This window comes from Peromyscus maniculatus, chromosome 6 (genome assembly GCF_049852395.1).
Source record: "Peromyscus maniculatus bairdii isolate BWxNUB_F1_BW_parent chromosome 6, HU_Pman_BW_mat_3.1, whole genome shotgun sequence".
Taxonomy (NCBI): domain Eukaryota; kingdom Metazoa; phylum Chordata; class Mammalia; order Rodentia; family Cricetidae; genus Peromyscus; species Peromyscus maniculatus.
Genome location: NC_134857.1, coordinates 114,974,980 through 114,989,526, shown reverse-complemented (window position 1 = coordinate 114,989,526; position 14,547 = coordinate 114,974,980). Strand labels below are relative to the sequence as shown.

The 14,547-nt window shown below is 45.2% G+C and overlaps 1 protein-coding gene across 4 annotated transcripts in view; it reads right to left on the bottom strand.

The window, feature by feature from the left end:
* Positions 1 to 10,336, bottom strand: part of Manba (mannosidase beta) — a 91,854-nt gene extending 81,518 nt beyond the window's left edge. For 2 of the 4 annotated variants that reach the window (XM_042279974.2, XM_076575032.1), the window contains exon 1: positions 10,084 to 10,335. In XM_042279974.2, the coding sequence (XP_042135908.1) occupies positions 10,084 to 10,260 (177 nt within the window). In that variant the 5' untranslated portion in view covers positions 10,261 to 10,335. Of the gene's footprint in view, positions 1 to 2,753; positions 2,891 to 10,083 lie in introns of all 4 variants that reach the window. The other 2 variants (XM_076575031.1, XM_006970338.4) reach the window with 2 other exon arrangements.
* Positions 10,337 to 14,547: the final 4,211 nt, after the last annotated feature.

The following is a 14,547-nucleotide window of genomic DNA, read 5'->3' as shown; positions in this document are numbered from 1 at the left end:
GCTCAAAATGAGTTCTCAATGAATACATTAAAATTATTATATTAAGAAAAATTAGAAAGGCTGTTATTTTGGATAGAGCCCCAACAGACCAGACCAATAGTTACTCATACTCACTACACATAATCAAATAAACTTAGGGGCATAGACAGAAACTCAAATAGACGAGTTTTTCCTAAGGATAGAAGGTTCTAGATCACCCGAGTCAATGCAATAATGGCAAATTTTGACGGTCAACTTGATTGAACTATGAAACATTTGTGACATTAGTGAAGCAAGCTGTGAGAGAGACCACAAAGAGGATCGGTTTATAAGAGAAGACAAGCCCTAGATGTGAGCAGTACCACGGACTGAGTTCCAGACTGAATAAAAAGAGAAAAGGAGGAAGCCAACGAGTCACCAGCGTCCCCTGCTTCCTGCGTCCTGGCCAGCCCACAGGAGGGGAGGTTCAGCCACATATTCCTGCCCCACGAACTCTGCCATACTCACCCTGCACCTAACCCATAGTCCATGGACTCTATCTCTCAAACTGCCAGCCAGAGTAGGGCCTCCTAAATGGCTTTATGTCAGGGTCTTGGTCACAGAAACCAGAAACATCTCCTACTCCAACATCCTCTCTGCTTGAACTCTTGCAAGAGAAGTAACAGATCCATTTTGGACAAACAGTACTACATAAACTAAAAGGCATATGTACAGCAGAGGAAGAGAGGGAGCAGACAGCAGAATGGAAAAAAATTTGTCAGCTCTATATACTCCGGGGGGCGGGAGGTGGGTGTTAATAGCTAACTACATAAAGAACTACAAAAATCAAACACCAAACATCAAAACTGCCGGTCAATAAATGGGCCAATGATCTAAACAGACAGCTCTAAAAAGAAGCAATGTAAATAAATGGCAAGGACTTGGAGGTAGGGTGGCTCAGTGGGTGAAGGTGCTCACCTGCTCAAACTGCAAAGCCTACGTTCAAGTCCCAGGTTCCACAGTGGAAGGTGAGAACTGACCTCTGACCTCTACAGGCATGCCCCATGGCCATGGCACGGTCAGGCACAAATATGCACAACTGGCCACCCCCATGAATAAGTAAATACTGAAAATTGAAAATTTAATTCAAAAAGTCATCAGTATAGCTATCATTGATAAAAACAAATGCTGGTGACAACGTGGGGAGAGAAGGGCCTTCAGTCATTGCTGATGAGGCTATGAACCAGTACAGCCTCTGTGGAAACCACTGTGCAGTCTTCTCAAAATGCTCCACACAGATTACCCTATGACCCAGATACACCACAATTCTGCACATCTGCGTTTACTGCTGCCTTATTCACACTATCAAGGAGATTAAATCATCCTAGACGTCAACCAGAAGACTGATAATTAAAATATGGCATATATACACAATAGAACTTGGCTCACCTGTAAAGAAAAATCAAATTTGCAGCAAAAATGGATGGAACTGTTAACTGTTACATCAAGTGAGGAAGACCAGGCTCAGAAAGCCAAACACAGCATGCTCCTGGGCAGATCCTAGAGATTAATGTTTGCTTATGTGTATGTATGCGGGAGAAAGTGTGTAGAAGCCAGGAAACTGGAAAGGGGTCCATAAGAGGGGGCTAGAGGCTTTGGGGAAGGGATGGAAAAATGATAGCATACATGTGACATGACAAGTTGGGAGGGGAAGGAACACGCAAACCTGGCACTCTCGAACATGCCAGAGCAAACCTCCTACTTTGCATGCTGGTTAAAAATAAAGCAGGGCCAGAGAGGTGGCCCAGTGGCTAAAGGTGCCCTCTGCCGAGCATGACCACCTGACCTCAACGCCCAGAACCCACAAGATGGGAGTATGAACTCCCACAGGGTTTCCCCTGACCTCCACACGTGCACCGTGATGCACACATGCCCACATGCATACAAACACATTCACACAAAATAAATAAACAAATGTGTAATTTAAAACTTCAATAAAGTAAGAAAAGATTTAAAAAAAAATACACATATAGAGAGTAAAGGCTTGAATCCCACACATACACACACTAAATGTGCCCATATGCTAAAATAAAATAGTTTTAAAAAAATCACTTTTGGTTCTTAGTAAGGGAATATATTATGAAAAATGTTTCAGAGGCTTAGATTATATTTATAATAGTTATTCTAAATGTTAATCAAGCAACATAATTTGGCTCCAGATTAGCTGACCCGCTTTGAGCCACATTAAAAATCCGAGTCCTGCTTAAAGTGAACAGCAGTTCAGGGACACCTCTCCTGACCAAAAAAGAGTCGTGCAAGCTGCTGAGTTTCTAAGCAACCCCCAAGTCCTCAGACTGATATAGCCCAGCCTTTAAGGTAGGCATTCACATCTACACAAGGAACATGCATTGCTGAGTACCAATGTAGAGGAAGAAACCTAGAGCTCCAGGAGGTGAAGTGGCTTTCTCAGGTCCTCCACTTTTCTGCCCAGTGGAATCTGCAGCAACAGCAGCAGAAGCTAGAAGAGGCTGCCCGTGGCCCTGCGAGGCAGGTACTGTTAACAGTCCCATTTGCTACCGCAGAATTCGAGGCTCAAAGTCAAACAGCTGTGAAACCGTGGAACAGTGACTCACCCCAGAAATACCTGGCTTGACATGCTTAACCATGACCCAGCACTCAGGCCAGTGTCACGGACACTATTGATAATTACAGTGTCGGTGCAAATTAAGAGCCATGAGACAACCATATGTGAGTCCCTGAGTAAGCTATTTGCAGTTGATATTTATCATACTTACATCATCTAACCATGTGAAGTAGCATGTGGTGTTGCATGTCTGTAATCTCATCACTTAGGAAACTGAGGCAGGAAAGTCACAGCAAGTTCAAGGCTACCTAGTGAGATCCAGGCCAGCCTGAACTGCAGAATGAGATTCTGTTTCAAGGAAAAAAAAAAAATGAGACAAAAACAAAGCTGGGTATGGTGGTACATACGTGCCTATAATGCGGGCACTAGAGAAGCTAAAGCAGGAGGATTGCTGTGAGTAAAAGACGAGGCGGGGCTACATAATAGGTTCAAGATCAGCTTAGACTACACAGCAGAACACTGTCAGAGGGACAGGGAGGAACCTCGGCTTCCCCCTTTCCTCCTTAGCCTCCTCTCCACCTGCATGAACACTAGCTCTGTCACACACTGACACGTGACATGACATGCCCCCCCACCCCCCGCTCCCCAGGCCTAACTAAAACAGCAAAGCCAAGTGATCTGAATTGAGGCCTGTAAGACCAGGGGCCAAAATAAGCCTTCTGTGTTTCCAAGACGCCACAAAGCCAACGGGCATGGCGGGAGAGGCAGGCGATGGGACTGGGGAGTGGGCAGGTGACTGCACAGAGATGTGTGGGCACAGAAGCTAGAGAGTGAGTACACGGTGTTCCTTCAATTATTAGGGTTTAAAAATCAGAGATGCAGGGGGCTGGTGAGGTGGCTCAGTGGTTATGAACACTTGCTGCTCATCCAGAGGACCCAAGTTTGGTTCCCAGCACCCACATCTGGCAGCTCACAACTACATGTAAGTCCAGCTCCAGATGATCCAATGCCCTCTTCTGGCTTCCATGGGTACCACACACAGAGGCAGTATACACACAGACATTTAAAAAGATACTTAGAAATCACAAATATGTATGTGCATATAACCTTTCATGTGCTAAGTACTAATGTGCTGATATCAATGGGATGCTTAAGCTAATGCAAGCGGCATGAAGGCATCGATGAGGTCCATTCAGAAAATGGTGTGTTCTCCAAACTTCAGTTGCTCCATTGTCAACTTTCATCTTCACCTATAGTCCTTATTTCAAGGACATTTACTTACTTACCTTTACCCAAAGCGCATGGGTGAATCTGAAAACAGTTTTTCTAAAGTCCTTCTATGTGTAAATACTGCTTCCCCTGACCAGACCTCTAGATGAAAAGCAACCAAAACTCAAAGAGACCTCTTATTTTTCTACCAAAGTGAGTTCAATTTAACAGGGAAAACAACACAAATGGTTTTCTTAGTTTACTACTATATGCCAAGGGTTCCGCAAGGGCTGACAGGAGTCACAGATACAAGGGCTCAGACCTCTGACTGTAGTGCAGCAGTGAGTTCTGGTGCTGGAGCTCATGAGGGTTAGGGCAGATGCCCCAGCAACTGTTAACCGGCAGAAGGGTCAGGGCTGGACTGTGCTGGGCCTCCTCCATAGAGGAGCTGCTGCTTCTGAGATGAAGCCTGGAGGTGCATGAAGCCGAGGTGGGAGAGACAGCAGGCTAGTCAGTTTTGAACATCTGAATTAGCCAGACTGCCTGTGGGACACATGTGAAGGGCAGAAAACATACATTCAGAGCCAGCAAGGTGGCTCCATGGATAAAGGCACTTCTTATCAACCCTGAGGCCCTGAGTTCAATCCTCAGAACCCACACGGTAGGAGAGAACTGACTCCTTCAACTTCTCATCTGACCTCTGCTGTGGGATAACCCCTCTGTATGGTGTGAATATGTTTTATTGCCATTGGTTAATAAAGAAGCTGCTTTGGCCTATAGCAAGGCAGGATAGAGCCAGGCGGGAAATCCAAGCAGAGATACAGGGAGAAGAAGGGTGGAGTTGGGGGCAGATGGTGCAAGCCCCCAAGAAGCAAGATGTGAAAGTGGCAAACCACGGGCCATGTGGCGATGCGTGGACTAACAGAAATGGGCTAATTTAAATTTAAGAGCTAGCTAATAATAAGCCTGAGCCATCAGCCAAGCATTTATAATTAATATAAGCCTCTGAGTGATTATTTAAAAGTGGCTGTGAGATGGGGTGGGATGGAGAAAAGCCTCCTGTTACAGACCTCTATACGTACCCCATGGCTCATCATTCACACCCCTGCAATAAATAAAAATGTAATAAGATTTTCTTGAAAGAAAGAAAGTGTGGGACAGTGGTGGCACACGCCTTTAATCCCAGCACTTGGGAGGCAGAGGCAGGCGGATCTCTGTGAGTTTGAGACCAGTCTGGTCTACAGAGCTAGTTCTAGGACAGCCAAGGCTACACAAAGAAACCTTGTCTCAAAAAACAAAGAAGGAAGGAAGGAAGGAAGGAAGGGAGGGAGGGAGGGAGGGAGGGAGGGAGGGAGGAAGGAAGGAAGGAAGGAAGGAAGGAAGGAAGGAAGGAAGGAAGGAAGGAGCTTTGAAAGCCTGACTATACCCCACTTCTAGCCCCACATCCATGCACCCCACACACCTATGCCCCCTTCCCCTCCTCTGAGATGGAAAAAGGAATTATTTCTCAAGGATCACAAAGACTGGGGAGGTAAAAATGCTTGGAGCTGTTCTTGGCACAAAGTGAGCATCCAGTCGTGAGAGCTAGCATTTCTATTTGCATAATGATCTAGAAAGCTTTCTAAGACTTATTGAGTGACATGTTAGTATAAAATAATGGTCATAGAATGTCGTCATCTGTGGGAGGAGGAGACAGACACATCTAGATAAGATGCATACCTACATATGTCTCTAAAGCAGAGTTCAGGAGACATTGTTAATTGCGGTTGTTGCTGAGAAAGAAACTGGTGATCCGGAAGGCAGGCATAGAGGAACTGCACCGGGCTGGGCGATGGCTCAGGGAGCAAAGGTGTGGCTATGCTAGCCTGACAGCCAGGGTTTCCTCCTAGAACCCACGGGAGACGGGGAGAACTGACTCCACGGAGCCAACTCACCAGCTCCATCAGTCTTTATTTAGATAAAAATTACTAAGTTCCCTTACGCCTATACACCTAGGGGTTGGAGATTCTGTAGAGGAAACTCTTGGACAGTCAGCTTTGAGACAGCCAAGGTCGGTCACAGAGCCGCTCTGTAAATACAAGCCACCAGCTCAGGTACAAATCACTGATGCTCTTTTAGGCTCCTCTCAGTGCTACTGCTCACACCTAGTTTGTAAACAAACTCAGCTCTTGGTTCTCAATTTAATAGGTGCACCCACAAACTACTCAAGCCAGTGTGCTGGCACAGAATCCTGGCACTTGGGAGACTAAGGAAGAAGCTCACCTACAAATTCAAGGCCATCCTGGGCTACAGAGTGAAACCCTACTTTGAAAAACAAAACAGGGAGGGCCAGCAAGACAACTCAGTAAATAAAGGCACTGGCTGCAAGCCTGACTACCTGAGTTTGATCCCTGGAATCCATGTGGGAAGGAGATAACCCACTTCTGCAAGTTGTGTACACACACACACACACACACACACACACACAGAGAGTGAGCAAGAATAAAATGAGACAAGAATAACAACAACAGAACTATTCTCTTCATTTCCATGCTCCAGGACGGAAGTCCCCAGGCCTCAAGACGGCAAGTGTCCGTCCCATAGCTGACCCCAGGCCTCCCACCATCTGTGAGCACAGGAGCCAGGACAGTGGCCATTTCCAAGGTAAAACCAACTATGCTTCTCCAAGCCAATGCACTCAACAGTTTCCCATCTGTAGAAGAAAATCCAAAGTGTTCCATTTGTGGTCACACCTCGGTGATCTTGGAACTCATCTTCTCTCCAGGGCTCTGAGTTTCCTGCTCTCTCTGCTTACTACGGATGGAGCCTGTGAGGCATGTCAGTTCCTTCTGGCCTACTCCCACCCTTTTCTCTCCCAGGCTAAAAATGTACGTCTCCTTTATTTAAAAAAAAAAAAAAAAAAAAAAAGTTATCTGCTGAGAAAAATCCATACAAAAATGGTTATCTCCAGGCACAAAAAAAAAAAAAAAAAAAGGTTGGGGAGATGGCTCAGAGGTTAAGAGCACTGACTGTTCTTCCAGAGGTCCTGAGCCTGAGTTCAATTCCCAGCAACCACATGGTGGCTCACAACCATCTATAAGGAGATCTGGTGCCCTCTTCTGGCCTGCAGACATACATGCAGGTGGAACAGTGTGTACATAATAAATAACAAATAAATAATCTTTAAAAAACTAGCAACTTTCCAGCCTTCTCTGCCTTTTACCTGCTAATTTTTTTTTCTTCAGTGTACCCCTGTATTGTAATTTATTAACCTGGTAACTAACTATCTCTTTAGAATGTTCGCTAGAGTAAAACTTTTTCTTTACTGTTGTATTTCAAGCACTTAAAACAGTGTCTGCTACAATCTGAGGCACTAAATGAATACAGGGTAATTAATTAGACAAATGGATAAAGAAATAAGTGGCTTTCCCAAGATAAATTTCAAGTTCATATCTGGTCCAGGGTCTGTGCCAAACCATAGATTGTTTCTCAAAGTCAACACCAAACAGGGATGTTATAACAACACAGGGTAGTAATGTCACCTCACTCAGTTTGGATAAAGTCTTCTTCCGCAATTCACCAACGGCCCTTCTCCTATCTCCCTGCCACTAAGGACTCCACTCCACTTTATCTGAACTTAGCCTTTCTAAGAACCTGTGAAGAGGTTGCAAGGCCTGGTCAGTTACCCCCATGAAGAAGTGTTAGTTATTTCACAACCCAAGCAAATGTCTGCAGTCAGGAGTAACGGAGTTTCTTCTTGGTAGGTAGCCCTATTGGACAATCATCTGACTTGCTAAAGTTATGATTTTCTGGTGGCTTAATTCAATTAGTCAAAGGAGGCAAGCTGAGAGTCTGCAGATGGGAACCAAACTAAGCTGCAGCCTGCCACGTGCACTTGGGTTTCACAGTTTTTATTATTTGCATACAAAGAATTCGGTTTCATTCTGGCATTTCTTTCAAACATTTTGTTTTAGTTGCTTCTCTTCCCTCCTCCCCTCCTCACCATCCCCTCCTCCTCTCCTCTCTCCCCCTCCTCCCTCGTGTGCTCTCCCTTCCAGTCACTCCTTTCCACTTTCACATTACATGTCACTTTTTACCTTCCCCTGATAATCTGTTAACCAAGAATACACTAAAGTTTCAGAAAGATTTACCTAAAAAGTACACTGTAAGTTATAATATTCACTTTCTTTCTGATATATGGGATGAAAAACACAAAGACAGACAGATAGACATGAGTACCCAATCAGAAATTTTACATAATCCTAGTTTGACTACTTTAACATTTATGGCAACTATAAATGTCATCACAACAGTCAAAGACTCTGTGTGTGTGTGTGTGTGTGTGTGTGTGTGTGTGTGTGTGTGTGTAGGATAACAAGTTACAAGTCACCCTGGGCTACTCCATGAATTCAGGACCAGCCTGGGCAAATTCATGAGACACTGCCTCAAGCTAATAAATAAATAAATAAATAAATAAATAAATAAATAAATAAATAAATAAATAAATAAATAAATAAATAAATAAATACATAAGAAAAGGTATGATTATCAAAATGCCCTAATTTTAGCTCATAGTGCCGACTCTAGGCACTATGGACTCAAGGCCAGCCTGGGTTAGGACTCCATCTCTGTCAGCTGGCTGCTGTGTGATACTGGGTATCTTCTCTAGTGCTCTGAGAAAGGAATGTCACATTTACTCATACCCTAGGAGGCCTTAAAAGCTATGTGGGCCGGGTGCTGGGGACATAGTTCAGCTGGCAAAGTACGTGTCTCACAAGGAAGACCAGAGTTCAGGTCACATCAGTAAGCCTGGCAACGGGAGAGTGGATACTGTGCCCAACTAATCTAGCCAATTGTTGAGCTCTGGAGTCAGTGAGAGACCCTATGTCAAAAACTAAGGTAAATATGACTGATGAAGACATTCAGCCTCAATCCCTGGCTTCCATGTACACATACATAATACACACACACCTGTGTGTGTACAGACAAATGTGTCCACATATACCACACACACAATTATGCAGGTTTAGTATGCAAATCAGTATGGAGGTTCTTCAAACCATTAAAAATAGTGATACTCTGTCTCAAAAACAATAAAAATTAAAAATTAAAAACTAAGACTAGACCTACGCTACACTCCAGCTGCACCACTCTTCAGTATGTACCTGAAGGATCGATCCTAGGGCAACATACTGCAGAAATACCTGCATATCCATTTTATTGCAGCATGATAGCCAAGTGACAGAACCAGCCCAGGTACCATTAACAGACAAATGGATAAAGAAAATGTCTCAAACACCCCCCCACACACACACACACTTATCCATAAAGAAAAATGTAATTCGACTGTACATGGTGATGCACACTTGTATCTCCAGCACATGAGAGGCAGAGGCAAGATGATCAGGTGTTCAAGGTTACCCTCAGTTTCATTAGGAGTCCAAGGCCAGCCTGAACTACATGAACTACTGTCTCAAAAAGCAAAAATAAAAAAAAGGTGGGGGGGGGCAGTTGAGAATAACAAAACCAAGGAAATTTGGTCAAAAAAGAATGAAAATAGAAAAAAATCACATAGGTAAAATAAACCAGATTCAGAAAGACAAATACAAAATGGCATGTTTTCGCTTATGTTGAGTCCAGCTGTAAATCTATGGACGCATATGTGTATAGGACACAATAATGGAACGAAACTACTTGGAAAGAGGGAGGAATCAACTGAGGTAAGACAAAGAAAAAGTGAACATTAGCAGAATACATGGTGCGCGCGCATGAAAATGTCACCATGACACTGACTATTACACTGTTGGATGAATATACCCCATTTTAAAAAAAATCAAAACGTTATTTAGGTTTTAGGTTTTAGGTTTTAGGACTGGGATGTAGTTCGATACAGGTACAGTGCATGCTTAGCATGGCTCTGGGTTCCATTCCCAAACCACTCACACACAACCCCAATTAACCGAACTTTATTCGTGACTTCCCAGTCCCTTGAGTTTATTTCAAACCACACTCCCCGAGGCTTCAACGCGAACACGAAAACCCGAGACGCTGTAGTCAATGAACTATAACTGAGGGCTCCTACAAGCGTCCAGATGATTGAAACAGGAACCCTGTCCTTAGAGAGAGGTAAGTCCTCTTATCGGAATACTTGAGTCGAGAATCACCTCAGCAAGTAGACAGCAGACATACTGTTTTCTATAGGCAACTTCCGCCTCTCAGGGTCACCGAGGGCCCAGTGAGGGTGGCTAAGTGTCCACAACTGGCCTGAACCCCCACTGCCAGGCCATTTTCCCATCTGCCCACAGCAGCACAGACCGACCTGGACCGCATGGAGGGGTGGCCGCGAGTCCTACCTGGATCAGCCCGCGCTGGTACAGGGCGCTGTGCACGCAGCCCGGGACGGTCCCCGGTAGCTTCAGGGAGCCGTTCCTGTTGCTCACCCGCCAGCTGCCCCGCAGGCTGTAGCTAGGACCCGCCGCCACGCAGCACGCCCCGCACAGCGCTACCAGCGTGAGCAGGTGGAGGTGCATGCTGACGGCTGGCAGCAGGGCCCCGGCAGTGTCGCCCCAGCCTTCGCCAAGGCTTGGCCGCTCTGTCCCCGCCCAGAGCCCGGGCCCGCCCCCAGGTCAGCTGAGCACCTCCTGCACCCTTGCAGGGAGGGGCTGCGGCGAGGACCCGCCACCCGGGTGGAGGCAGAGCTCAGGGCTAGCGTTGCTGCGGCCTGCGCGCTTCTGCAGCTCCAGCTCCCCGTTTCAGGTCGACGCTGTAAATGGGACAGCAAAGCGACAGAAAAGCCTGGGAAGCCCAGCCTGACCATTTGGGAGACCACAGGTGCGCGTCCTCAATCATGCGCACGCCCAGCACGGGGAGCCCTCCCGCCACGCGTGCCCGGAAGATGGTCCCAGGCCACAGGGTCGGCCAGGCTGAACGCCCCCTCGATGAACCTGCTGGGACTAAACAGTGCTATAAACTCGTAGGATTGCTTCAACGGTTAACTAAAAGGCTCCATGTACTCCCTGTTAGCCTGGGCTCGTCAAGTCCTAAACCCTGTGGAGTTGCTTTTGGAGTTCCCAGGAACTTGCATTAGTGCCACAGGCGAGTCTGAAATCCCCTCCCTCGCTGCGGTGGTATTGGGCAAGCAACAGAATTCCCGCTTCTTGAATTTAAAAAATGCAGACAATTGTTTCGGAGGCACAGCCCGGGTTCTTCTTCTTTTAAGCAAACAAAACATCCCATATTTGTTTTATTAATGTCATGGTTGTGAAAGTCAGAAGACAGACTGACAGAGGAACTTACTGGAGTGCTCATCTTCCACCACGTGAATCCCAGGGACGGAACTCGGTGTCAAGCTCGGAGGCATTCTCCTTTAACTGCGGAGCCATCTCGTCAACCCCTGAGTTCTTCTCAGAGATCTCCACTCAGGTGAAGCCAGGATCTTAGGCCACAGAAAAGAATCTCAGAAAGTCCATGTGAAGCAAAACTTGGTTATCAAGAAAATATATTCTCTAGCTTAAGCAAGGGCGTTCAGAGAAGCCTAAGAATGCATGACAAAGCCCAGTTGAGGAGGTTCAGACTTCTCAAGACAGAAAGCAAGCCTGGGTTTTGAGGTTACAGTGTCTAAAAGAAAGATTAAGGGAGGTGCAGGTGTGGGTAGTGGCTTACACCTGTAACTCCAACAATCGATAAACTGAGGTAGAAGGATATAGCCTTTAGTTTGAGGCTAGCCTGGGATACAGAGGAAGTTCCAGGTCACCCTGGGCTTGAGCCAAACGTTGCCTCAAAAAAACTGAAAAAGGAAAGGAAATTAAGATACATTGGTATGCTTATTTTTAATCTAAAGAATTTTTCTTCAATAAATGAGGTTATAAGGTTGTTGGAATGTTGTGTTCAGGGCTACAGGCTTATGAAATAGGGCCCAGGAGATGGCTCAGTGGGTTATGGAGCTTGCCACTAAGCCTGAAGACCTCCATTCAGTCCCTGGGACCACAAGTAACTTAAACTACACTCCTGGTTAAAGGGCTCCTCTTCCTTCCATGCCCCCTTAGCTTCCCCTCCCATGATGCCCTGCCTTACTCTTGGGTTTGATAGTCGCATATGTACCTGACCTCCCTTCTCTGCCTACCCCCTTTTCCAGCAGATTTGTTATTACACTGAACTCTCAGAGTTCAGAGGGAATCCCATACTGTGCAAACTATTTTTCCATTGTTCGTGTTATGGCGAGCTCTCCTCTCAAAAAAATAAGTCTTCATTCCCCAGCCTCACCACTCTGGTATCATCTGAATCTGCTAGCACAGAATTGGCATTTTTAAAACCTTGGTGTTTTGACTTAGGGGCCCCAAGTTTTCCAGCCCCACCCCATGGATCTCAGCTGAGAGATTTGAATCCGAAGAGGTCAGCTGGCTTACCTGTCATGTCATAGCAGGCAAGACCAAAGCCCTCTCTGCTCTTCTGGCTGCTACTTGCCTTTAAGTAGATCCGCTCTTATTCCATGGTAAAGGTTCTAGCTGCTTCAAACTTTCCTAAATCTCCAGGACAAACTTCCCTTTGACGTGACTAGAACTCCCCATTCAAATGAGATGCCATGTTTTGTGGCATTAAATGGCCAGCTGTGCTCTGTATAACACTTAATAACAGAGTTTTGGGCAACCAGATTGGCAAAGAAATTTTTGCATAAACCCTGGACGTACCAGGAATCCAAATTAAAGAGAAATTCACCCGAGCCAACCTGTGGGTAGAGTCTCCTTTCTATTACATGTTTAAGAGGAATCTTTTTCTTGGAAAATGAAAAGAGAGACATCCTTCTTCCTCCCATCCCAGCCTTCCCATATGGCACACTTAGGTCATGGCACTTGGATCACATGTATCCATGAAGAACCAACACCATCAAAAATGTCCTTTCTAAAACTGGAATTGGCACACGGGACATGCTGGGCTTTAGTTTCTTATAGACTCATTTCTTTTTTCATAATTACTTCAAGAAATAAACCCTATTTGATCATAAAGCTTCTTGACAATGCAATTTAAAATTGGGATACCAAATGCTGTTTTAACTTTGTCATGAGTGTTTGTAAATGTACATGGCATGAACAGATTTCATTTTCACCATCTGGTCTGATGCCTTCCAAAATTTCAGTTATGATAGTCCCTGATTTAAAGAGATCAATAAGTTTACCAGAGGTGAAGTTCATAGGGTCAACATCCTGAAGGACCATGTTATAAAGGCTCTTTGGCCCTTTGTTGTGTAAAATCATATCCTTCATGTCTAAATTACTAAATACAGAACTTTGTGGTATAACAAGGACAAGGATATTCTAATTCCACATGATAATTATAAAAGTAACAAGAAAAGGGTGACTGGTGAGATTGTTCAGCAGGAAAAGGTGCTTACTGACAAACCTGATGACCTGAGTTCAATTCCTGGGACCCACATAGTGGAAGGAAAGACCCAACACCCACAGCTTGTCCCCTGATCTCCACCTGTGCACTGTGACATTACCCCCTACACACACACACACACACACACACAGAGAGAGAGAGAGAGAGAGAGAGAGAGAGAGAGAGAGAGAGAGAGAGAGAGAACATATTTAAAGTTATATGAAAAATAAGAAAGTAAAAATATAATGATATATTGGGTGGATATTCTCCTTTAGATCCAGTGTCTGCTTTCTCTCCAGTAGGCCACAGATGTTTCTCTCAAAGATTGTTTCTAGTTTTCTGTACTGGGGATTGAACCTAGGGTCTTCGACCTGCTAATAGATACTTTAGTATGAAGCTACACTGCTGGTCCTCACTCTCGGGTTTTATTTATCAGGGAGTGGCCATACTGGTGCTTCTACTTAACTCTCACCAGGCCATGAAGTCTTAAATAACCAGAGGGTTAATTGTGGCTGGCTGTAACCTGTACTCTCAGCACTTGGGAGACAGAGGTAGGAGGATCAGAAGCTCAAGATCATCCTTGTCTCCATAGGGATCTTGAGGCCACCCTGAGCTACATGAGACCTATCTCCAAAAATTCATAATAGCTGGGCTGGAGAGTTGTCTCAGTGGTTAAGAATGCTCAGCTATGTTCATAGCAGCACTATTTGTAATAGCCAGAACCTGGAAACAACCTAGATGCCCATCAACGGAAGAATGGATGAAAAAAATGTGGTACATATACACAATGGAGTACTACTCAGCAGAGAAAAACAATGAAAGCATGAAATTTGCAGGCAAATGGATGGAACTAGAAAAAATCATCCTGAGTGAGGTAACCCAAACCCAGAAAGACAGTTATGGTATGTACTCACTCATTGGTGGATTCTAGATATAAAATGAACAATCAGACCACAACCCATAGAACCATAGAGGCTATATATATAGCATGGAGGTCCCTAGGACGACTGTGGCATATAATAAATTTCAGTTTTACTCAATTATTGAAAAAAAAAATAGCCAAATGAATGGAAACACATGAACTATGAACCAAAGACTGAGGGGCTCCCAGCTGGATCAGGCCCTCTGAATAGGTGAGACAGTTGATTGGCTTGATCAGTTTGGGAGGCATCTAGGCAGTGGGACCAAGTCCTGTGCTCATTCCATGAGTTGGCTGTTTGAAACCAGGAACTTATGCAGGGACACTTGGCTCAGTCTGGGAGGAAGGGACTGGATCTGCCTGGACTGAGTCTACCAAGTTGATCACAGTCCTCGGGGGAGGACTTGTCCTGGAGGAGGTGGGAATGGGGGGTGGGCTGGGGGTAAGGGGAGGGCGTGGGAGGGGGGAGAATAGGGGAACCCATGGCTGATATGTAGAACTGAATGGTATTGTAAAATAAAAA